The sequence below is a fragment of the Ochotona curzoniae genome, unplaced genomic scaffold, assembly GCF_017591425.1.
Source record: "Ochotona curzoniae isolate NIBS_2020 unplaced genomic scaffold, NIBS_Ocur_1.0 contig_1014, whole genome shotgun sequence".
Lineage (NCBI taxonomy): Eukaryota > Metazoa > Chordata > Mammalia > Lagomorpha > Ochotonidae > Ochotona > Ochotona curzoniae.
In genome coordinates this window covers 324,498-350,386 of record NW_024464920.1, presented here as the reverse complement: position 1 = coordinate 350,386, position 25,889 = coordinate 324,498, and the positions used below count along the sequence as shown (strand labels likewise).

The 25,889-nt window shown below is 48.6% G+C and overlaps 1 protein-coding gene across 1 annotated transcript; it reads right to left on the bottom strand.

Moving 5' to 3' along the window:
• Positions 1–854: 854 nt before the first annotated feature.
• On the bottom strand, positions 855–25,535 carry TEX49 (testis expressed 49). The gene is made up of 4 exons (XM_040988495.1): positions 25,405–25,535; positions 6,755–6,877; positions 1,247–1,391; positions 855–903 (listed from the first exon to the last, which is right to left on the bottom strand). Exons 1-4 carry the CDS (start codon positions 25,481–25,483, stop codon positions 855–857), a joined length of 396 nt encoding a protein of 131 aa, XP_040844429.1. The 5' UTR covers positions 25,484–25,535.
• Between the last annotated feature and the right edge of the window lie 354 nt (positions 25,536–25,889).

Sequence of the window (25,889 nt, the reverse complement as noted above, 5' to 3'; positions counted from 1 at the left end):
CCCTTCTCCAAGCCATATCTGTGGATTGAGGGGCTGCTTGGGGTCTTGGTGTGGACGTGAGGGCATCAGCAAAGCGGAGTGGGAAAGCCTCAGCCTCGGGTGGCTTGTCGCTGCTTCTTGCCAGGTGGGAGGGCCCTGTCCACATCCCGGGCCCCCATGCCACAGTGCCAGCCGTGCCCTTCCTCCGGGCCACCAATGCTCCTTTCCTTACCGGTTGGTGGAGGAGTGAGGGGATGGGAGGCCATGGGCTTGGGTTTATAATGTAACCACTGTGGGAACCAGGGAGGGTGGTATACCATGTATTTCAGTGAAATATTTAATATATTTAAATATCAATAAAATCAAATTATTTGTAAAAAGTCCCTGTTCTTTGGAGCTGTTCTGGGCCCGGGGTTGGGTCAGGAGTGACGGAAGCTGAAGGCAACCTTCCGTTCTGAACATCTGTGGGCCTCTCTCTCCGGTGATCAGAGAGGACTTCCTGGAGCCTTTGCTCTGCCCAGGGGGAAGCTGCAGTGTCTTCAGAGCATGGCTGATCTGGGTCGCGAGGGGCAGTGTGTGTCGTACCTCTGCCAAGACCCGTGCGGTTGCCTTTCCAGTGCATTCGCCCCTCCCAAAGCTCTCATTCCAGGATCCGGCTTCCGTAGACTCTCACCCCGCTGCTCTCCCAGCAGTTCCGAGGTACTGGAATAGCCCTCCCTCTCTGCCGCCCATGCAACCAAGCGAGTTGGAAGTCCAGTCTGTTTACTGTTCTTTCTGAAACCCCTCCCATTAGTCATCGTCTACATTGGGACCTCTCTCCCTGCTTGGCACCCCACTCCTTCCGCAGTCCACCTTGTCCTGCTGCAACCGTATCCTTAATACAGACTGAAGGTTCTGTCGTTGAGAATAGAGTGATCCATAAACCTAGAAAGGAGAGAGGGGGTGTTGGATTCAGCCAGGCCAGGCTAGAGGCGAGGAGGATGTCAGTCGGACAATGAGGTAGGGCCACTGCCCCTGGGCCTTGGTTGCAGGAGTGAGAGGTGGCAACGAGGGAGTTTGAGATTGCTGGGCTGCCGCAGGAGTCCTGTTCTTGGGCCCACTCTGAAGTCCTTGGTGCGTGAGAAACTCAGCTCCTGGGGGTCACCTTTGCCTGGTGAGACCCTAGCCCCTCCTCCTGCCACTCAGCAGAGGACACAGCCCAGGAATTTCAGTGAGGGGGAGGGACACTTGGCTTTGGTCTCCCCACCCTGACCCTTTCCGGTCTGACCTGGTCATTGGGCTCTTAATGAGACAGTGGCATGGGCTCCGAATCCACGGCATAGTTTCCTCTGGGCGCACTCCTGGGTCCTGGGACCGCCAGAAACTGAAGTTCTGCGCGTCAGTCAGTGGGACTCGGAAGACCTGATTGGGGACTGAAAGTTGGGGGGGGCGGGAAGGGCAGGTTTTCAGATGCCTCCAGGTCCTCAGTGCAGCACAGCCCAGCCCAGCAGCCGAGCCTGACTGGGTGCTGGGAGGTGCTTCTTGACTTCCAGATTCTAGTATCTCAAACCCTTCATGCTCAGCTGAATCACTGTTGGTTCTTCTTGCTCTCTCGTAAGTCCATGTCAGAGAGAATCTTCCCCAGCTGCTTCATGATAAAAACAAAACAAAACAAAAAAACCCAAAGCAAAACAAAAGAAATGAGTGGTAAAACCCATTTGGGAAGTGTGAACTGATGCATTCGTTTTCTCCTTTTCTAAACTCCTCTGGCTGCTTCCCTTGCCTCCTCTTGGAAGTAACGCGTTCCTCTGCTCACTCTGGGCAAGTCTCTGAGATCTAAGGGTACTGCTACCGCACATCCAGACGGTGCAAATACACGCTGTTCACCAAGTGCCTGGCATGTCCTCCATACAGTAGCAAGTGTTGTTCTTTTCAAATTTTGAAATAATAGCAGATTTAACTAGATTTCTTAAAAATATTTTCTTGGGTCCTGGTATGATGGCTCAGTTGGCGAATCCTCCCGCTTGCAAGCACCAGGAACCCATATAGGCACCAGTTCATGTCCCAGTTACTCCACTTCCCATCTAACTCCCTGCTTAGGACCTGGGAAGGCAGTGGAGGACGGCCCAAAGCCTGGGGACATGTGGGAGACCTGGAAGAAGCTCCTGGCTCCTGGCTTCGGATTGGTTCAGTTCTGGCTGTTGTGGCCGCTAGGGGAGCAAACCAGCAGATAGAAAATCTCTCTCTTTTTTTTCCTGTTTCTCCTTCTCTCTGTAAATCTGCCTTTCTAATAAAAATAAATAAATTTTTTTAAAATTCATCTATTTTTCATTATTTGGGTAAATTAATTATACTAGCATAATACATTTTAATTTAAAGCATTTATTTATTTGAAAGGTTCACTGTCCCAATGCCCAAAGCATTTAGGGAAGGACCAGTTGAAGCCAGGAGCCAGGCCTGCCAGCCAGGCCGCCCAGGTGCAGTAACAGAGACGCAGGTACTGGGGCCGTCTCCCATTGCCTTCTCACGTGCAGTACCAGGGAGCTGGGCTGGCTGTGCAGTAGAGGAGCTGGAACTTGGAGTATTCCCACTGTGTCATAAGGCCCACTCCCAAATTGGTGTTTATTTTTCATTTATGAGAGAGGGAAGGTAGGAGAGTCGAATTCTGTCCCAAAAGCCCGTAGCAGCAGGGGCTGGTCGCTGTGTCCCAGTCTCCCATCGGAGTGGCAGGGGCCCAGCGCTGGAGCCATTCCTGTGCGGCGTCTGCGCAGGAAGCTGGGCTAAGTGTGGAACGGAGACTTGAATCCAGGCACTCGTGTTGGATACAGGCATCCCAGCTGGTGTCCCTACTACAAAATACCTTCCCCTAGATATTTTTTTAAATGTAGAGAATTATCATTTCATATTCCAGTTAGCTATCTGGTCCTTATAAACCATTTTTTTTTTTTAAAAATCCCCAATTATTTAATAAATGTTATTTTTTTTTACTGAGTTGTTTTTAGACTAATAATAAACTTTTAAAATAATTTATTATTGGGGCTAGTGTCATAGAGTCTCCACCTCCGTCTCATATAGGCACTGGCTCATGTCCTGGCTGCTCCAAGTGCTGACCCAGCTCTCTGATTATGGCCTGGGAAAGTGGAGGAGTATGGCTGAAGTCCTTGGGCCCCTTCACTCATGGAAGACTTCAGAGGAAACTCTGCTCCTGGCTTCAGATCAGCTCAATTCCAGCTGTTGTGGCTATGCGGGTAGTGAATCAACAGATGGAAGATCTCTTTTCCTGTCCTCCTCTCTCTGACCCTGTTTTCAAATCAAAACAAAATAAATCACTGAAATAAAAATGTTAAAAAGTAGAGTGTTATTTACTTGAAAGGCAGAGTTACAGAGAGGTGGAAATCTTCCGTATGCCAGTTGGCTCTCTGAATGGCCGCAGTGGCTGGAGCTGGGCCAGGCACAAGTCGGGAGCCAAGCTCCATCTGGGTCTCTCATGAGCCTGCAGGGGGCGGGATGCTGCTGTGTCAGGTACTGTAGCAGGGGAGGCATCAGAAGTGGGACAGCCATGATCCACACCTGCACTCGTGAGAGGCCATTGTTGCAGCTCACAGCTTAACCTGATGTGCTGCAATGCCAGCCTGTAACAATGAACTTGAAGTTTGCTTTTAGAAATAATTCAGGGTCACAGTACAACGGCTCAGTGGCTAAATCCTTCACCTTGCAAACACTGGGATCCCATAAGGGTGCCTGCCGGTGTATGTCCCAGCTGCTCCACTTCCCATCCAGCTCATTGCCTGTGGCCTGGGAAAGCAGTCGAGGACGGCCCAAAGCCTTGGGACCCTGCACCCGTGTGGGAGACCCAGAGGAAACTCCTGGCTCCTGGCTTCAGATCAGCTCAGCTCAGCTCCGGCTGTAGCCACTTGGGCAGTGAACCAGTGGATGGAAGATCTTTCTATTTGTTTCTCCTTCTTTCTGTATATCTGTCTTTCCAATAAAAAAAAAAATTAAAAATTTTAATCGGGGGCTGGAGTTGTGGTGCAGGGGGCTCAGCGAGGCTCCCCCCATCTCATGTGTTCCAGTCTCAGTTGCTGGACTTTCACTCGAACTCCCTGCACCTGGGAAGGCAGTGAGGGTGGCCCAGATGCTCGGGACCCTGCCACCCATGAGAGATTTCCCAAGGGAATTCCTGACTCCTGGTTATTTGAGGGTGAACGAGTAGATGGAAGAGTGATTCTTCTGTCTTCCCCCGCCCCCTCTAACTCTGCCTTTCAAGTACATTTTTAAATTTAGTTTGGAGAGAATTACAGATTCAAGTACGGTTACCAAAAAACATACAGAGAGATCCTTCTGTAGCCACTCCTGTCATTGGCGTTATCTTGGAGAACTTCAAGACCCAATACCACAACTAGGATGCTGACACTTCTGCGGTCTAGAGTTGCCACTTCACAACCGTGCCACCTAACTCGCTGTCAGTTAGCCAGCATTTTTATGTAGTTTAATTATTTATTTATTTATTTATTTATATTGGAAAGTCAGATAGAGAGGAAGATATTCTGTCGGATGATTTACTCCCCAAGTGGCCACAACAGCTGGATCTGAGCTGATCAGGAGCCAGGAGCTTCTTCCAGGTCTCCCATGCGGGTGCTTTGGGCCATCCTCAACTGCTTTCCCAGGCCACAAGCAGGAAGCTGGATGGGAAGCAGAGCAGCTGGGATTAGAACCGGCGCCCATATGGGATTTGAACACTTGTAAACAGATTTCCCCAATTGAGCCATCCCACCAGGTCCTGTGCTTTTATTTATTTATTTTTAAAGATTTATTTATTTTATTGGAAATGCAGATGTACAGAGAGGAGGAGAGACAGAGAGGAAGATCTTCTGTCTGATCATTCACTCCCCAAGTGGCCGCAATGGCCGATACTGCGCCAATCCAAAGCCAGGAGCCAGGAACTTCTTCCGGGTCTCCCACATGGGTACAGAGTCCCAAGGGCTGTCCTCGACTGCTTTCCCAGGCCACAAGCAGGGAGCTGGATGGGAAGTGGAGCTGCCTGGACTGGCACCCATATGGGATCCCGGCGTGTTCAAGGCGAGTACCTTAACCGTTACGCTATCGCGCTGGGCCCCTGTGTTTTATTTTTAAACAAGAAAAAAAGGGCCTGGCGTGGTGGCCTAGCGGCTAAGGTCCTCACCTTGAATGCTCTGGGATCCCATATGGGCACCAGTTCTAATCCCAGCTGCTCTACTTCCCATCCAGCTCCCTGCTTGTGGCCTGGGAAAGCAGTTGAGGATGGCCCAAAGCCTTGGGACCCTGCACCCATGTGGGAGACCTGGAAGAAGCTCCTGGCTCCTGGCTTTAGATCGGCTCAGCTGGAGCCACTGAAGTCACTTGGGGAGTGAATCATCAGATGGAAGATTTTCTTCTCTGTCTCTCCTCTCTGTATATCTGAGTTTGCAATAAAAATAAATCTTAAAAAAAAAAGCAGAAAAAGAAAAAAAAAAAAGGGCAGAGAAGGAGTGCCATCTGCTGATTGACTCCCCACATGCCTGCAACACCTGGGGCATTTTTTGAAGCCAGGAGCCAGGCTTACGAGCAGGATATTGGATTGGAATTAGCGTGGGTCATACTTGAACCTGCACTCCTATTAAGCATTGCAACTTCCTCTTCTTCGGGACTGTCTTTCTTCACTTAGCATAATTCCCTGGGATACAAGTTAGCTTGTATCAGGAGCTTGTCCTAGATGCTTTGAGAAAGAGTGCAAAGCAGAGAGCTCGCAGGCACTGGTTCAGTCGCCGGCTGGGACTGGAGCCAGGAGCTGAGAGTTCACTGCAGGTCCCCGCAGTGTGGACAGGAGGTGAATCCCTGGACCTGGACCATCTCCACTGCTGCCCAGCGCCTGCATCAGAGTCCATCTGCAGGCAGAAGCCACGTGCTGGTTTGCAACCCAGGCACTTAAGCACCAGACCGCCTGGCTACCCCCAGATTTTTTTTTTAAAAGATGCATTTATTTATTTGAAAGGCAGAGTTACACACACAGAGAGAAAGAGAAAGAGAGAGGTCTTCTGCCTGCTGATCTACCATGGCCACAGTGGCCAGAATTGGGCCCAGCGGAAGCAGGAGGCTGAGGTTCTGTCTCATCTCCCACATGTGCGGCAGGAGCCCAGACACATGGGTCATTTCCCACTGCTTTCCCACACTCCAGTAGTGAGCTGGATGGGAAGTGGAACAGCTGAGACTCAAATGGGTGCTTCGTATGGGATGCCAGTCACCAGCCCCAGAGGTTTTCCTTGAAGTATACATTCTCTCTAACTTTACAACAATGCTTAAGGATATTATTCCCGTTTCAGATGGCAAAGTGGCTAAAGGAATTCAGCTAAGGCTGAACATCTTTGTGGAATTTAAACTGTACACATGCCAAAGTTGGTGCTGATCAATACAAAGTTGTGTCTTGAATTTGTTTCGGTTTTGGTTTGATCCCCAACAGTTCTGTGAGGTTGCCAGAGCGGTAGAATGGGTGTTCTCATTTTCTCTATGGAGGAAACAAGTTAATAGCATCTAAGTGGTTTACCCATGGCTAAGCTAACTCAAAGGAGGCAGAGCTAGGATTCAGATCTCAATCTTCCGATTCCATACTTTCTTTACTTGTCTAAAGTCAATCCGTCATTCAAGCCTACGTTTTACCATCTCTTCTCGGCTCCTTTCCCTTGCACCCTAAAACCATGCCCTACCTGCATGGCGGGCTTTCCTTAGGAACCCAGACACACGTTGCCTTCCCCTCACACGGTGCCCATTTCAAGACACTTACACGTCTTCAGCCACACCTTCCGTACAGCTTCGTGGTACTTCGTGTGGCTGTTCTGGTGCACAGAGTAATTCCTGTTCTCCGAGACAATGGGAGGAAGCCTGGACAGCCCGGGCTCCTTGTGATCTGTAAGAGAAGAACTTGTCCGGAGTACTTGGCAGATAGGTTCACTGCGTGCCTGGTCTTCCGGCACGGTGCCCAGCAGGGGTCTTTCCCAGGCATGCACATCTGATTCCCAGGATCTCAAGACCCACATCCCTGTGCCCATGACAAAGGGACAGGGGGAGAAGCCTGTGTCTCCGGGCCTCTCTCCCTACGCTTGCTCCCCTCTATCCAGCAGTGGCCTCCTGCTGGAATCAGCATGTGGAGGCCTTCGGGGTCAGGTCAGTGCCGGTGAAAAAGGCCCCTGATTGGACCGGATATTCCTCCCCCTAGGACTGGCACATGTGTAGAACTTCAGTTGAGTCACAGGTAAAGTTGTATTTGAGCCAAGTCTGGAGGGGATAGAGTAGAAGTGGGAAGGGCATTTTGGGCCGCAGGAAGGTAAGCACGGAGGAAGCAGCAGACACAGAGCGCAGCTGAGTTTTCTGTTGATTTGGAGTCTGGAAGGCTTACTTGTGCAGAGACGGTAGGATGGGCAGGGAGACAGCGTAGAGCCTACCAAGCTTTTCTTGTATTTGAGAATTCCCTTTTGTGAAACAAAATCTGTATGTTAGCAGGGTGGGAAAACCTTTTTTTTTCTGCCAAGAGCAATTTGGATATTTAGACCATCGTTCACAGACCCTAAAAAACAATCAACTCAAATAATCTAGTGGCTAAAGTCCTCGCCTTGCATGCACCGGGATCCCATATGGGCACTGGTTCATATGCTGGCAGTCCCGCTTCCCATCCAGCTCCCTGCTTGTGGACTGGGAAAGCAGTGGAGGACGGCCCAAACCCTTGGGACCCTGCACCCACATGGGAGACCTGAAGGAGGTTCCTGGCTCCTGGCTTCAGATCCACTCAGCTCCAGCCATTGCGGCCACTTGGGGAGTGAATCAATGGATGGAAGATCTTTCTGTCTGTCTCTTCTCCTCTTAGTATATCTGTAGTTTCCAATTAAAAAAAAAAAAAAGAAATCTTAAAAATATTAGCCTGCTCTAGATTTACTGAATTTCAAGCCTGGCCTTGAGTTGCTTTGGCAAGGCTGTTTTTCCCTGCCTCTTCAGTCCATCCCATCGCCTAAGCTGAAACAGGAGTAGACACCCGGCCCTGTCCTCTTGGGCCAGCACAGGGGCCGAGTACAATTCAGATGCACACTGGATGCTTTTGGTGCTTCTTGCCCATTGTCATGGAACTCTGCCTTTTCTCTTTCTTGATTACAGATGTTTGTCAGGGACTGGATCAGACCCGCTCTGGAAATTGTTGAGGCTAGCTGACCTGGCTCTGGTGTCGGGTACCATGCTACTTCTGTTCTGGAGTTCTTCCTCAGCTCCTGGCATCTCTCCTTCCCACCTTGACTCCACTGAGTATCCGTTCTCTCTGTCCCTTTCCCCTCCAATCAGAATCTCCTTTGACATGAATCGGAGAGAATGGCGCGCATTTTCAATCCCTTCTCTGCTCAGCTGTGGACTTGGAGTGGCGGTAGTACTGAAGCATTGGTTAATGTACAGAGTGCTGGAAGCCTGGACTGAAAGGCAGGGCTGGTTTGTGTTTCATCCCAGGTTCCAGAAATGATAGGCCGTGTCCTGGACGAAGTGTCATTTGAGCTTGATCGGCTTGATTTTTGGCAAGGTGGAGATGGCAGAATGTTCGTGGACAGGCAGATGTAGATGAATGAGAAAGAACACGCGCATACCCAGTAGGCAGTGCGACCTGGCCTGCCAGCTACCGGGGGCCTGAGCTCTTTTTCTGATTCCGAGGCCTCAGACTGATGGTCGGTGGGAAGGTGGCAAGCTAGCGCTTGCACTGCCGTGTATGGCAGGCTGCAGCCTCTGACACTGCTGTCTGCTATCAATGTGCTGGTCTGAGTCTCAGCTGCCCCTGGGAAGGCACAGAGGATGGCCCAAGTGTCTGGACCCTAACCAACTCTGCAGGAGGCCCGGATGGAGCGCCTGGTTCATGGCATCATCTATCCGGGGAGTGAACAAGTGGATGAAAGCTCTCTCTTCCCCTCCCACTATCTAAGTCTGTGTTTCAATTAAATGAATGGTTAACAAGCCCTTCCAGCTGACGTTTTCTGTCTCGATGTCTAAGCGGTAGGCTCCTAGCTTCCCATTGTCGATTGTTCCTGTTACTTAAAGGTGTTATTGGACGGTCTTGCCCACTGGGACATCTTCTTCCTAAATCAAGGTACCAGTTGGCATTTACCTTGCACTCATTTTGGCAAGCTGGGAGATTTTTTTTTTTTTTTTTAAATTGGAAAGGCAGATATACAGAGAGGAGGAGAGACAAAGATCTTCCGTCTGATGATTCACTCCCCAAGTGTTCACAACAGCCAGATCTGAGCCCATCTGACACCAGGAGCCAGGAGCCTCTTCCGGGTCTCCCATGTGGGTGCAGGGTCCCAAGGCTTTGGGCCGTTCTCCACTGCTTCCCCAGGCCACAAGCAGGGAGCTGGATGGGAAGCACGGCTGTCGGGATTAGAACCAGCACCCATAGGGGACCCCAGCATGTTCAAGGCGAGGACTTTAGCCACTATGCTATCACACCAGGCCCTGGGAGATTTTTTTTTTTAAGAATTTATTTATTTTGATTGGAAAGGCAGATATACAGAGAGGGGCAGAGACAAAGAGAAAGATCTTCCATCTGTTGGCTCACTGCGCAAGTGACCGCAATACATGGCCCCAGCAGACGGAGCTGAGCCGATCCAAAGCCAGGAGCCAGGAGTTTCTTCTGGGTCTCCCACACGGGTACAGGGTCCCAAGGCTTTGGGCCGTCCTCGACTGCTTTCCCAGGCCACAAGCAGGGAGCTGGATGGGAAGTGGAGCAGCTGGGATATTAACCATCACCCATATGGATCCCGGTGCTTGCAGGCGGCAGATTACCCGTTGAGCCATGGCACTGATCCCAATCAGTAATTTTGTTGACGTGTGGTAAAAAGCGGTTCTCGGCCCAGCGAGTTAATTTCATGCTCTATAAAGTCTTTATCAGCAAATAAACACTGAGTAGCTTGAATAGCTTCTTGAACCGGGCTCTAAGTGGAGCTGTTAGAAAACTACATTTAATGCACCACAATGTTCATGCTGAGTGGCATAAAAATATTTGGAAATCACAATGGAATATTATTCAGCCACAAAGAGTAATGAGATCCTCGGGGTCAGCATTGTGGCACAGTGGGTTAAGCTGCTACCTAAGGTGTCGGCATCCCATGTGAGCACCGGTTCAAGTCCTGGCTGCTTCACCTCTCATCTCGTTCTCTGCTGATGTACCCAGGAAAAGCTGTGGAATATGGCCCCTCACAGAAGACCTAGCTGGAGCTTTTGGTCCCTGGCGTCAGCCTGGCCCAGCCCTGACTCTTGTGGTCATTAGAAGAATGGGTTAATGACTGAACGAGTCTCTCTCTTTGCAGCCCTGCCTTTTGAACAAATAAACAAGCAAATCTTAAAAAAAAAAAAAAACGAGATTGTGACATTTGCAGCTAACAGACAGAACTGTAGGTTATTACATGAAGTGAATTAAGCCAGATATAGTTAACTGCATGTTCTCTCTGATTTGTGGGGGTTAAATAAAAATTCATCTGAATTTAAATGAGCAATTTGGGGAGGGTGCTGGATATTAGGTACCAAAACACAGGCAGTAGAAATAAATTCTAGTGTTCCACAGCACAGCGGGGTTACTATAATTCGTAGTTGTGTGGTTACTGTAGCCGATGGTACCATACAAACATCAGAATAGAAAAACCAGTAGGCACCAAGCAAAAGAAAGGAAGTGGAAATGCCAATTGCCTGACAATCTGTCTGTACCACACGCTATTAAATATTGTACATACTGATATTGGCAGGCACACACCCTGTGGTGCCCTGCATCCGCACGGGAACACTTAGGTTGAGTTCCAGCTCTGCTCCCGATTCTAGCTTCGTGTTGACGCAGACCCTAAGAGGCATCCGTGGTGGGGCAGGCATTCGTGTTCCTGTGACGCACGTGGGAAGCCTGGATTGAGTTCCTGGCTCCCAGCAGCATCCTGGCCCATCTCTGATCACTGCGGCATTTGGGGAACGTGTCAGTGTGCGGGCGCCTTGTTTCTGGCCCTCTTCGTCTCCAGTAAAATAACTTGAAAAATACACAAGTGTTATATATTAAATGGTTTATTTATGTTACTTGGAAAATCAGAGTTACAGAGAGCGCTTCCAGTGCCATGACTGCCAGAGCTGGACCAGTCTAAAATGATACCGAGGGGCTCTCTCTGGGTACCCTACGTGGGTGCAGTAGCCCAAGTACTTGGACCATCCTTTGTTGCCCTCCTAGGACATAAGGAGCTGGGTCAGGAAGTGGAGCAGCCGGGATGTGAACCAACACCCACATGGGATGCTGGCAGTACAGGTGGAGGTTTAACCTGTTCCACCGCTGCATTGGACTCTATGTTCATTAAGAATTTGAAATAAGAAGTAGTATTAGTGGAGTGGGTTTTGCATCTATCCAAATTGGTGATGCAGGTTTTTTTTTGGGGGGGGGGCAGGGGGAGGTCACAGGCTTTTCTTTTCTGCTGTTTTGCAGTAGGCAATACTGCTGCTTATAACAACTGAGCTGCCCGGAGAGTTCTTGAAACGGGTTTTCCTGGTGGCTTCCAGAAGTCTGACATTAGAGCAAGCATGATCTACTGCAGCAATAGTGTCCAACACATACTGCTTGCAGCTGTCTTGGAGATGCTGCGGCCGCAAGCGTGCGAATAGCGCCTCAGCTGGAAACGTGCCCTGATCCATCTGCGGCAAAAGTCCTCCTGAGCAGGAGGTTACTGTTGGGCGTTATCCCCTTGGAGTTGGCTAGAGTATTAAGATGTGCTGACATTGGCTACCGAGCGTGTGGCAGGTTCTCTGCCACTTACTGCCTTCCCTGAGACAGGGACATGAGCAGTGCTTAGGGAAGGGGACAGAGGCCTCGGTCCAGGGCATCGGGCCACTGTATGGTTCGTTGTCCGTACGGTAGCACTCCTGTGCTTACACACCCAGTCATTCCTTCCTCCAGGAGGTAACTTCTTCAGGATTCTGAACATGCTGCACAAGTGCATCTTGGTGCTGGTCCGCAGGGGAGTACGTGGGCTTCCCACATGTGGTGGCAATAAAGTTAGTACTTAGTACTTGGCACAGCTCTTCAAGGCAGGTGCCGTTTTACAATTAAGGGAGAGAGGCACAAGGTAGCTTCGTAATTTGCCTATAATCAATAAGTAACACGTGACACAGACATGAGTTTCAACTTTTTTTTTCTTTTAAAGATCTGTTTATTTTGATTGGAAAAGCAGATCTACAGAGAGAAGGAGAGACAGAGGGAAAGATCTTCTGTCCACTGGTTCACTCCCCAAGTGGTTGCTACAGCCAGAGCTGAGCTGATCCAAAGCCAGGAGCCAGGAACCTCCTCCAGGTCTCCCACATGGGTGCAGGGTCCCAAGGCTTTGGGCCGTCCTCGACTGCTCTCCCAGGCCACAAGCAGGGAGCTAGATGGGAAGTAGAGCAGCTGGGACATGAACCGGCGCCCATATGGGATCCTGGCATATGCCAAGTACAGACTTTAACCATTAGGCTATTGTGCTGGGCCCAAGTTCAAATTTTTTAACAAATGGTTTGTTTCCCTAGCTTAAACTTTTTGAAATGTTATGTATTTTGATTTTTATTTGAAAGTAGAGAAAGAGACCTCTTCCATCATTTGATTCATTCCTCAAATACCCACAGCAGCCACGGCAGGACCAGGCTGAAGCCAGGAACCAGCAGTTAAACCTGTGGCTTCTACATGGTAGCAGGGACCGGAGTGTTTGCCCTCCCAGAGCATGCATGAGCAGGAAGTGAGGGTGGGAAGTGGAGCCAGGACTTTGGACCAAGATGTGGTGGTGTCCCAGGAAGTCTATTCAAATCCACCAGACAGCTGTCCTCTACTTTCTCCAGCCCACCCACTTAGCCACCACACTACACCGCATCTTTGAGTAATGCAAAGGGCTTTCAGGGAAGCCCCAGGCCCATCATGGGCTGACTTATGTAGACCTCAGCGGGGATCCTGGTAAGACTCACTTGCAGAAACCTTGAGTTGAGTAGGGAACGGGACATGGTTACCTTGATCCGGAACCAAAGTTTGCCTCCTTGAGTGCTGCTGAAATGTGAGCTCATTTCCCAAGGCCAGCACTTGAGTGGAACTTAATGGGTCGCTCACTCAGCTAGTACATTAGGTCAGCACCAGTGCAGAAGACCAAAAAGACTGAGCCCCGTGGGGAAAAAAAAAAAAGTGGCCTGTGTGCTGCAGTAGACACCCCCAAGCTGGGAGGTAGGCCCTCTTCCTAAGCTTTGGGTATGTAGCACCTTCCCCCTACTTTCATGCGCATAGGCAGCGATAGTATGTGTAAGTGAAGAAATTCTTGGCTGGTGGGTCATGCACGCTTCCGTTTGAAAAATCAGAACTACAGTGCCCTCTGCTGGAGTCTAAGTGAATGTCCTCTGCAGCCGTCCGCAGACTACCAGGCTCTCAGAGAGGCCTGGAGGTCCAGCCACCGAGCAGGGAACGCTCCATCCCTGGGCGGGGGAAGAGCACCTGCCGTGCCCTCCTACAGGATTCAGAACATTGAGATGTGTGCATCTTTGACCAGAGACGTGAGGGTTAAGCCTTTCTTTGAAGAAATTCAATTGGAAGAAGTGAAACCAAGTAGCAGGGTGTGGATTGGGGGTTTGTTGGCAACTTCCTCTGATAAGGGTGGAGCCCTGTGGAGTGCAGGTGTCTGTGCTCAGACAGCACTCTGGAGATTCTGGCAGGGAGAGGGCGCTTGCTGTAATAACCAGCAGGATCTCTGCCCGGTCAATGGGCGCTGAGCTTCCTGTCACTGAGCAATGCCCGGCGTGTTAGGGTGAGATCTGGCCCACGTGGGTAAACCCAGGGCAAGGGAGTTGTCTTGGAAAAGTGCCGGATGAGACGGACTTGATGTGAAATCAAAACCAAGATGCTTCTAGGCCAACAGGAGTATGGTCAGGTAGAGCAACAGGTGTACAACTAAGTAAGGTATGATCCTGGATCTATCCTTGGCTCTTGCAATGTTTGTGGAATGATCCAGCAGGTGCAAGCTCCTTCTCTGTGTCTGCCTTCCTTTCAAATAAATACAATGGATAAGATAATAATAATGATAATAAACTGCGTTTCTGACTCGGTGGATAACTCAAGTATACTTCCTTTACCCCCTTTCCCTGTTGGGTTTTTCTGTTTTGATTTAAAAAAAAAAAATTTTAATTTTATTGGAAAATCAGATATACAGAGAGAAGGAAGAAAGACAGAAAGATCTTCCATCCACTGATTCACTCCCCAAGTAGCCTCAACGACCGGAGCTGAGCCAATCCAAAGCCAGGAGCCAGGAGCTTCTTTCAGGTCTCCCACGTGGATGCAGGGTCCCAAGGCATTTGGGCAATCCTTATTGGCTTTCCCAGGCCAGGGAAGCAGGGAGCTGGAAGGGAAGTGGAGCAGCCGGGATACAAACAGACACCCATATGGGATCCTGGTTCATGCAAGGCAAGGACTTTAGCCACCAGGTTACTGGGCCCTGATTTGATTCTTTCTTTCTTTTTTTTTTTTTTTTTTAAGATTTATTTATTGGAAAGTCAGATATACAGCGAGGGGGAGAAACAGAGAGGAAGATCTTCCATCCGATGAGTCACTCCCCAAGTGAGTGCAACGGCCCATGCTATGCCTATCCAAAGCCAAGATCCAGGAACCTCTTCCGGGTCTCCCACACGGGTACAGGGTCCCAAGGCTTTGGGCCGTCCTCGACTGCTTTCCCAGGCCACAAGCAGGGAGCTGGAAGGGAAGTGGAGCAGCTGGGACTAGGACGGGCACCCATATGGGATCCCAGCGTGGTGAAGGCGAGGACTTTAGCCACTAGGCCATGCCGCCGGGGGGCTCCCCTCCCCCCGATTTGATTCTTTACAAGGAGGCAGAGATTGGCAGAACGAATGATGCCAATGACTCAGCTCTGAGTTTTCATCAGAATCAGATTGAGTGGGCCCTTTTGACTTGAATGTTACTATGCTTACACCTACAAGGAGAAAGAAAGCCTTGTCCTTGAAAGAAAAATGATGAATGGTTAAAAATATCAGGATAGAGCGTTGACAAAATGTACGAGCATTCACCGTTTCATTATTGTAGTTGCTCTTAAAGACCTGAGGAGGCAGGGAAGATCGTAGCTGATTCGATCATGAAGAACAAGTTCAAGTGCTGGAGCGGGTAGTCAGTAAACAGTTACGCTTATGTGAATGTACTGTCAACCCCTTTATTGGCCAGGAATAAATCTTGAGGCTTAATCAGGACTGAACCCTATACATGCTGTTTTTTCCTACATACATGCCCAAGATAAAGTTTTATTTATAAATTAGGCGAGGAAGAGACCAACAACCAATAATGAAATGGAATTATACAAATACACTTTGGTAAAGTTGTATAACTGTTGTCTCTCTTCTTGTGGTGAGGTGAGATGCTGGTGATGAGATGAACTGAGTGAATGACAGACAGTAGGAGACTACTCCACGAAGTCACCGGGTCACCAGCACAGTGACACAGCTACCATCTGCTGCTTGGTGGCCGTTCAGTGACGAATGATTAGGTAGCATATACCGTGTGGATTGCACGGCAAAGGGTGGCCCACTTACATAATGGCAGGGAGATGACTGGTGCAAGATTTCTTAGGCAACTCAGATTTGCTAGCAACTTAAAACTTATCGGTTCCTCCTGGAACTTTTCGTTCCGTATCTTTGAACCCTGATTGATGGTGGGGAACTGAATCCACAGGAAGCAAAAGTGTGGATGAGGGGGGAACTACTGTATTTACTAGGTGAGATCAGCCGGAAAGAAACCAAGGAATCATTGAATAGACAAGGCTGTATTACAAAAAGAAAGAGGCTTTCTACTTTGGTTTGTGGAACTAAGAGTGAATATAGTTGGGCAATACGAGTTTCTTGAGTTAATGGACTTACATGGAGGCACTAAAGGAAGTTCATGGACAGGTGGGCGTTGGGTGCAGTGGATAGGATGCTGTTTGTGATGGACAGGTGGGCGTTGGGTGCAGTGGATAGGATGCTGTCTGTGAAGCACAGGTGGACGTTTGGTGCAGTGGTCAGGATGCTACAGGTGATATCACATCCTGTATCACACAGTGCCTGGGTTCAAGACTTGACTCTACTTTCACTTTACTCTGACTTTATTTCCACTTTATCTACAGTGGATTTTCAAAAAGTTCGCAGAAATGCCCATTATTAAAAACTATGCATGGGTTCTGCGTTTGTTACACTTGTTACTTGGGATGCTCCATGCTATATCAGAATGCCTGAATTCAAGTTCCACTCTGCTCCCTGTTCAAGCTTCCTACTGATGGACACCCTGGGAGGCATCAGTCATGGCTCAAGTCCTTGGGTTGCTGCCCCCCACAAAAGAGGTCCAGATTGAGTTCCTGGCTGCTGGCTTCACTCTGGTCCAACCCTGGCTGTTGTAATAGTGGGGGAATAAGCATGGTGGATGAGGGCTTGCTAGGAGCCAATGAGAAGGTCAGATATTACACATAATCCCCCCTCTCTCCTTTGTCGATTTCCCATACCGGTTCTTCTTTTTTTTTTTTTTAATTTTATTTACTTATTTTGTTATTCTACAATACAGTTCTACAGGCTCTGGGATTTCCCTTCCCCTCTTCCCAAATCCTTGCACATCAGCCCCCCCCCCCCCGACTAATTTCTCTGTGTCATTAACATAGTATAGTCATTCATAATAAGTCATAAGTTCGCGATTTTGCTATTTGAGTGTATCCTGATATTGTAGGCACGGATATTGGTGAACACTCTAGTATTGTCAAGATACATGCAACAGCTTCTTTGGGAGTCCATTTTTTGACCTGGAAGTAGAGATGCTCACTGCATTGTGTCTTTACCTCAGTATGTGATAGTCTCTACTGCTACATTTTTAAACGAAAAGCCACAAAACAAAATCAACAACAGAGAGAAAAACAGAACATTTACAACGGCATGAGGTTAAGTAACACGCTACTGAATGGCCAATGCCCACACCAGTTCTGAAGTAATGGGAAAGTATCAGAAATATTCCCCATTGTGGTACTCCGCGAGGCCAAACCCTTCCCGGATACCATATCCCCAGCCGTCACAGAAGCACCAAGACTCAGAACTTTCAAAGCTTCTCTCCAGGCATGTGAATTAAGATGAAAGTATAAAGGGGAATGTTAAGATCCACTTACTCTTTCTCTCTCTTTTTTAAACACAAATGGTTATAAATAGCTTTTGTTAAGTGGAATTTGCGATAGTCTTTTTATTTATTTATTTTTTTGAAAGATTTATTTATTTTTTGGAAAGTCAGATATACAGAGAGGCGAAGAGACAGAGAGGGGAAGATCTTCTGTCTGATCATTCACTCTCCGAGTGACCACAATGGCCAGTGCATGCCGATCTGAAGCCAGGAGCTTCCTCCAGGTTTCCCACACGGGTGCAGGGTCCCAAAGCTCTGGGCGGTCCTCCACTGCTTTCCCAGGCCACAGGCAGGGAGCTGGATGGGAAGTGGGGCTGCCGGGATTAGAACCAGCGCCCATATGGGATCCTGGGCGTGTTCAAGGTGAGGTCTTTAGCCGTTAGGTCACAGCGCTGGGCCCGAGCCACTTACTCTCAAATTAGCTGAGAAAAATTAGACATTGGAGGCAAAGCGGGGGAAAAAAAAAAAAAGAGCGCTACTAATTGGCTCATTTGGCTAAATGGGTGCAGGGTCCCAAGACTTTGGGTCATCCTCTACTGCTCTCCCAGGCCACAGGCAGCACCCATATGGGATCCTGCTACTTTGTAAAGGGAGGATGAACCAGTTGAGCTAATATGGAGAGAAAGCTTTTATCTGCGTCCATGAGGAAGGCTACTTTTCGAATTAAGACAGAAAGGACATTTTTTTGAATAACATTCCAGGCCAGGCTCTATAACAAGCACCCAAGTCTGTGGACCAACTGAGATAGGCAAGGGTGGCTGTTGGGGGCACTGACCATTTCCTGCCCTGTGATTGGCCCTTTGCCCTTATTGGTGTGCCTTGGTCATCTTTAAGTTGATTGGTCAAGTTTGACAGTTAAGCGGGGGTGCTTGGCGGGGGAGGGGCTGGAGCGTAACGGTCATAACGGTCACAACGGAGTTAACGGACGGAACGGAAGATCAGAATAAAGGCATCTTGGAGACTCTCTCAAGTGTCGGGTGATTTCTTCCGCGGGACGGGAGGACCCCCGATATCTGGTGCCGTGACTCGGATAGAAGATAACTGGTGCTGTGAATCGGATAGAAGTCAGCTGGTGAACGCCAGGAAGGTAAGCTGAGCAGATCGCTCAGGGAGCCGCTTACAGCGGGAATTAGTTTACAACTGAGCTTTTTGCTCAGGAAGCCGCAGCAGCGGGGGGCCCATTTAAGCTGAGGTTTCAGGTTACCTCAGGGAGCCGCTGATAGCAGCGGGGACGTGCACGTCAAGTTCGCGGATTAGCGACGAGCCAAGTTCGCAGGGTAGCGACGAGTCAAGTTAGTCAAGTTCGCGGGTAGCGACGAGTCAAGTTAGTCAAGTTCGCGGGTAGCGACCATTAAAGCTGGGTTTTGCGACTATTCGGATCCATTCAGGGTCGCGGTTTACCGCCATTCACGATCGCGGTTTACCGCCATTCAGGGTCGCGGTTTGCCGCCATTCACGATCGTGGTTTACCGCCATTCACGATCGTGGTTTACTGCCATTCAGGGTCGCAGTTTACTGCCATTCAGGATTGCGATCTAGCGCCCATTCAAGTTCGCAGTTAACGATCAGATCAATTTCACCATTTGACAATCGGTCAAGTTTGCAGGTTAGCGACGATCAGCGGTGTTAGAAATATGGCCAATTTAACTTTTTCAGCGCACATACAGCCTTTATTACAGAAACTGCTGATGGTACTATTGTTTTTGCAAACGGTGCAAAGGATGACCCTATGGTTTCTGAAGGAGGACCTTTTGATCCTGCCACAATGGGAACACTTAGGCAGAGACTTAGCTAGGGCAGAATGGCAGGAGCCCATCCCTCCAGGAATGGTCAGGTTCTGGACATTGATTAAGTCTTGCCTGACAGATGGCACTGATAAATTCAGAGGACGTATACAGGAAGGTGAGAAAGTCTTATGGAAACGCAAAAAAAAAAAAAAAAAATCAGAATGGATGGTTTAAAGACCCTTAATGATTTCCAGCAGGTATTGGGACATATTAATTGGATCAGACCATATCTTCGTATTACCACCAAAGATTTAGAGCCCCTGTTTTCTATACTTCATGGAAACCCCGCATTAGATTCACCCCGAGAGCTTACTTTGGAGGGACGCAAGGCCCTTGAATTGGTTCAGAGTAGACTCCAAGAAGCTCAGGTTGAGCATTGTGATCCTTCACAACCATTGTCTGTTCTGATTATACCTGAAAGTATTCCTGCTGCGCTGCTATGGCAGGGGGGGCCTTTAGTCTGGATCTATTTACCCATGCAACCCTCCAAAGTGCTTGCCACCTTCCCTGAACTTATGGGCCAAGTGATTCTTAAAGCAGTGGAGAGAGCCCGAGAAGTCTTTGGTGTTTATCCTAGCTTATGTGTTACCCCTTATTCTAGAGAAATAGTTGCCAGTCTATGCCAAACGGTAGATATTTGGGCCATTTTGCTATCCTGCTTTTCTTTGCAATTTGATACGCATTATCCATCCCATCCATGGGTGCAGTTTTGCAAAGAAGTCCCATTGTGCTTTCCCAAGGTGGTTAAGGAGCGTCCCATTAGTGGAGCGCGGCTTGCTTTTACAGATGGGGCTAAAGGTGGTACAGGGGCAGTTGTCTTGGATACCCAAATTTTCCCAATTGTGGTTGCTTCCTCTTCTCCACAAACTGCAGAATTGGCCGCCGTTGCTTTGGCCTTGCGGTTAGTGCCTGAGCCCCTGAACATTCTTTCTGACAGCTTATATGTGGTGAATGCTGTTAAACGCCTTGAGATGGTAGAATATATTTTACCTCGCTCTACAGTGCATGAGGCCCTGTTTCAAGTCCGACAATTGTTATTATCCCGGACCAATCCTCTTTATGTGGGCTTTATTCGGGCACATTCCAACTTGCCTGGATCTTTAGCCCAAGGCAATGACAAGGCTGACTCTGCTTCTAGATTCCTCTTAGCATTCTCCGTGGAGGAAGAGGCAAAGCGCTTTCACCAACGGTGGCATGTTAGCGCACAAACCTTGGTAAAGCGCTTCCCAATCTCTCGGGATGCTGCCCGCACTATTATTAGACAATGCCAAAATTGTGTCCCATTTTTATCCCAGCCTTGCTTTGGGGTTAATCCCCGTGGTCTTATGCCTAATCATATATGGCAGATGGATGTTACCCATGTTCCCAGTTTTGGTCGCCTTTCTTTTGTTCATGTCTCTATTGATACCTGCTCTGGGGTTCTTTATGCCTCAGCTCATACAGGGGAAAAGGTTCAAGATGTTATATCTCACTGCCTTCAGGCTTTTGCAGCCTGGGGAGTCCCCCAGTGTTATAAGACTGATAATGGACCTGCCTATGCAGCCAAAGCATTTGATAAGTTTTGTTCTGAATTTGCAATTAAACACTCTACTGGCATCCCATATAATCCCACAGGCCAGGCTGTGGTAGAGCGTGCCCATGCAACTCTCAAAGCATTATTAATAAAACAAAAAGGGGGAGTAGGAGCCACCCTATATCCCAAAAGTCCTAAACATCAATTGGCTTTAGTTACTTATATTTTTAACTTTTTGATTCTGGATTTGGATGGCCATTCTGCTGCCGAACGCCACACTGTTGGCGCAGGCCCCTGCAAAGATTGGGTGATGTGGAAGGATGTTTTAACAAAACAATGGATGGGCCCGCATCCTGTCTTACGACGGACGCGAGGAGCGGTTTGTGTTTTTCCACAGGATTCTGATGGACCGGTGTGGGTGCCAGAACGTTTGACGCGAGTGATAAGAAAGCCGGAGCAAGATGAACCTGTGGACGTGGTGGATGCTGACCAGCCTGATGTTCATTCAGATACCGAGACGAGACAGCCAGAATCTCCAGCTAAAACTGCACCATAAAAGGGGTGCAGCAAATATTGACTCGCTGTCTAGGGCCTTGGAAATGGCCCCCAGAATGGACTGCTGTCAAAGTACTGTGACTCCTAGAAGAGTAGCACCTGATCTTGCTGTGACCAATTTATTTCCTACCTGATCAAATTGTGCCTTTGTGGGGTATAACTAAACATATGGTAACCCTGTTCAATCTGTTTCTGCTCAGTCTTGGAATGTCTGGGTACTTTGCACTAATAGGGGTGGGTGTTCAGATATATCAGCTTTTGCATTTATTGATAAGGTAGTGATAAGAAATTGTAATTATAGTAGTAATAGTTCTAGAATATGGGAAGAAAATGTTAAAGTTAATTGCAGTTGTTATGTTATCTATAATGCTATTTATGTATGTGTACAAGCTCCATTTATGTTTATTGTTTCCATGAGTGCTAATGTTACCCTTTTGAATTGCTCTGTAGTTAAGTGAGCCCTTAACCAGTGTTGGAATGGCTCTGGCACTGCGGTGCTGGTATGCATTCCACAACTTATTTCCATCATATGGGGACCTCCTGTGTGCTTAGTCTACCTGGAATGTGTGTCACTCCCTCTATTGTCACCAATGGTTCCTGAGTATTGAATTTGTCCAGAGAGTTATCCGCTATGCTATCCCCTAGTGGAAGCTGGTCCATACGATTCGATAATTTGACATAGGAACTAAGATCCCAAATTATAGCCATAAATAGCATAAAAGTAGAGATTGCCACAGTAAAGCAATGGACAAATTGCATACTAAAGGATCTTTCCTTTGCACACCAATGGGCTGGTATAGTAGCCCTGGGCCTTATATCATTCTTTGGGGTCTGTGGATGCTTCATCCTTGAGCACAGCGTCAGCAGCAGTAACAGCAGCTGCTAGTGCAAGCTGTGCTTGCCCTTCACAACAGATAATCCCTAAAAGTCTGGCTAGGCATGCTGGACCGGTAGCCAGAGACGGGTAAGTATCCGATATGGCTTCACCAACCTAAGACAGGTGCCACGTTCCTAGCCACGTGGTTAGCCCATGATGGGTAAGGGGAGCCTGAACTCGGAACACCTAAGACAGGCACGGTCCCTTGCTTAATAAAACAAGAAGGGGGAGCTGTTGGGGGCACTGACCATTTCCTGCCCTGTGATTGGCCCTTTGCCCTGATTGGTGTGCCTTGGTCATCTTTAAGTTGATTGGTCAAGTTTGACAGTTAAGCGGGGGTGCTTGGCGGGGGAGGGGCTGGAGCGTAACGGTCATAACGGACACAACGGAGTTAACGGACGGAACAGAAGATCAGAATAAAGGCGCCTTGGAGACTCTCTCAAGTGTCGGGTGATTTCTTCCGCGGGACGGGAGGACCCCCCGATAGGTGGCCAACAGGCATTACAAAGAATTTTGTAACAAAGCTGAGGACCTCTCAGAGCAATCAAGCGCGGTGGCGCAAGTGGTTAAGGTCCTCGCCTTGCATGCCCGGGATCCCATATGGGCGCCGATTCTAATCCCAGCAGCCCCGCTTCCCTTCCAGCTCCTTGCCTGTGGCCTGGGAAAGCAGTCAAGGACGGCCCAAAGCTTTGGGACCCTGCACCCATGTGGGAGACCCGGAAGAGGCTCCTGGCTTCGGATTGGCATAGCATCGACCGTTGCCGCAAGGCTCACAATCATCGGATGGAAGATCTTCCTCTTTGTCTCTCCTCTCTGTATATCTGCCTTTTCAATGGAAAAATAATAAAAATAAAAATCTTCAAGAGCACTTGAATGACACCCTTTGAACAATCGTCCTCACCTAGGGGCCTCAGGACCGGACTGTCTCTGTCCTTGATGATCTGTCCCCAACCATCTGTGTCTCTCAGCGCTGATACAGTGTGACAGCAAGGAGTGGACCCCCCCCCCCGCCCCTGACTCCTATGGATACAAGATGGAAAACTGAAACATTGATTTCACTCACCTTATCCTAATTGGACTAGAAATCCCATCATAGGCTTTTGTAAAAAAAAAAAAAATACTAAAAATTTAAAAAGGAGCCTGGAGCAATTGCTCAATTGGCTAAATCCTCCCCCTTGCTGGTGCGATGATCCCACACAGCAATGGGTTTGTGTCCCAGCTGCTCCACTTCCCATCTAGCTGCCTGTCTGTGGCCTGGAAAAGCAGTGGAGGACGGCCTGAGTCACTGGGAACCTGCATCTGCATGGGAGGCCCCGGGGGAAACTTTGGATCAGCCCAGCTCTGGACCTTGCAGCCATTTGGGAAATGCACCAGCAGATGGAAGATCCTTCTGTCTCTCCTCTCTGTAAATCTGCCTTCCCAATAAAAATAAATAAATCTTTTTTTTTTAAGATTTACTTTTTTTTATTATTATTTTCTTTTTGGAAAGGTGGATATACAGAAAGGAGAGACAGAGAGGAAGATCTTCTGTCCGATCATTCATTCCCCAAGTGAGCGCAATGGCCGATGCCATGCTGATCCGAAGCCAGGAGCCTCTTCCGGGTCTCCCACGCGGGTGCAGGGTCCCAAAGCTTTGGGCCGTCCTCGACTGCCTTCCCAGGCCACAGGCAGGGAGCTGGAAGGGAAGTGGAGCTGCCGGGATTAGAACTGGCGCCCATATGGGATCCCGGGCGTGCAAGGCGAGGACTTAACCACTTGCGCCACCGCGCCGGGCCCTAAAATCAATTTTTTTTTTAAAAGAAGAAATTAACTTGAGGATCTGTTACAGAAAAGGGAGAGTATAAGCCCAGGTTGGATCTGGTAGATAGACTGACTACAAATATGCAAATTCAAGTTTGAGGACAGCAACAGGCTTAGCAAGTTAACAATCTAGGCTGGAGTAAGAGAGAGGCAGTTTTCTATACGCAGTGTGCATCACACTCCTGAGTAATAATAGGATTTCCATTTTTATTTTAGCTTATTTCTGTTATTTTTTTTTCTACTTGTTATCTCATGATACCTTTATGTATCACAAAGTAGGTTACTTTCTTAGTTACTTGGTGACTTAGTTATTTTGAAGCAACAGAGCTATTGCAACAACCTGACAAAAAATGAGCGATAGGCAGTATGTGGAGGGAAGAGATGTACTTCTACATTTGTATGGTAAAAAATGTATAATCTGGGCCCAGCGCCGTGGCCTAGTGGCTGAAGTCCTCATCTTGAATGTGCCAGGATCCCATATGGGTGCCGGTTCTAATCCCGGCTACTTCACTTCCTTTCACAGCTCCCTGCCTGTGGCCTGAGAAAGCAGTGGAGGACGGCCCAAAGCCTTGGGATCCTGCACCCGCGTGGGAGACCTGGAGGAGGTTCCTGGCTCCTGGCTTCGGATCGCTCAGCACCAGCTGTTGCGTTCATTGGGAAGTGAATCAGTGAATGGAACATCTGTCTCTCCTCCTCTCTGAATATCTGACTTGCAATAAAAAACAAACATATAATCTACCAATTTTATATGAATTTTTAAAAGTTTTTCTTTTCTTTATTTATTTTTTATTACAAAGTCAGATCTGGAAGAAGTCCCTGGTTCTTTGTTACTGAGCAAACCAATGAATAAGAAGATGTTTGTTTCATTGAACAAATTGTACAAGCTGAGGGAGAATATTGAGTGCACACTGCTGTGGTGTAGCATGATAAGCTGCCACTTGTGATGCCGGCATCCCCAAAGGGCGCTGGTTTGTATCCGGCTCCTTCACTTCTGCTTCAACTCCATGCTAATGCACCTGGGAAAGTGGCGCAAGATGGGCCACGTACTTGGGGCCCATTAGCCATGTGGGAGACCAGATGAGCCTCCTGGCTTTAGCTAGGCCTCCTCATGGCCATTTAGGGGGGAAGCCAGAGGACAGAGGTTCGCGCTCTCTCTTTTCCTTTCTCTTTGCAACTCAGACTCGCAAATAATAAATGAACCTTTCGAAAAATGGCATTAAATAACAGGAAAGTGAAGCCGAGTAGATTCTGTGCTTATGCCATATATATTTTGTAAAGATTTATTTTTATTGGAAAGTCAGATATATGGAGAGGAGGAGAGACAGAGAGAAAGATTCACTCCACAAGTGGCCGCAATGGCCTGAGCTGAGTCGATCAGAACCAGGAGCCAGGAACCTCCTCCAGGTCTCCCACGCGGGTGCAGGGTCCCAAGGCTCTGGGCTGTCCTTGACTGGATTTTCCAGACCACAAACAGGGAGCCGGACGGGAAGTGGAGCAGCTGGGATATGAACCGGTACCCATATGCGATCCAGGCATGTGCAAGGTGAAGACTTTAGCTGTTAGGCTACCATACCGGGCCCCATAATTTTTGATGATTCTAATTGTTGCACTGAGAGGATGCATCTCTTAGTCAAGGTAGAAAAAGAAATGGTTAAGAAGTGTCAAGGAAAAGAAATGACCCCCTCCCCGCCAGGCCTCTTCCTCACGTTCCCCTTACTTTTCTCTTCAGCTGTGCGTCTTTTTTTGTCCCGAAATGCATTTTGATATCCCAACAGATACAAGTTGAAGAAGGCCATCTCAGCCCTTCCCTGAGCTCTTCTGGAATGTTGTGGCTGGAACACTGGGCTCTGTGTTTGGTCACCATGGCGTATCACTGAGGGGCACTGTGACTGGCATCGCCCCGGTCTGCTGTGGCACAGACTCACAGCACAGTACTGACATGTGAGACCTTCATTCTCCCAATAAGAAAGCATCTTTATTGGAAAGGCAGATATGCAGAGAGGAGGAGAGACAGAGAGGAAGATCTTCCGCAATGGCCAGAGCTGAGCTGATCTGAAGCGTGGAGCCAGGAGCTCTTCCGGATCTCCCACACTGGGGCAGGGTCCCAAGCCTTTGGGCCATCCGCGACTGCTTCCCCAGGCCACAAGCAGGGAATTGGACGGGAAGTGGAGCTGCTGGGATTAGAACCAACGCCCATATGGG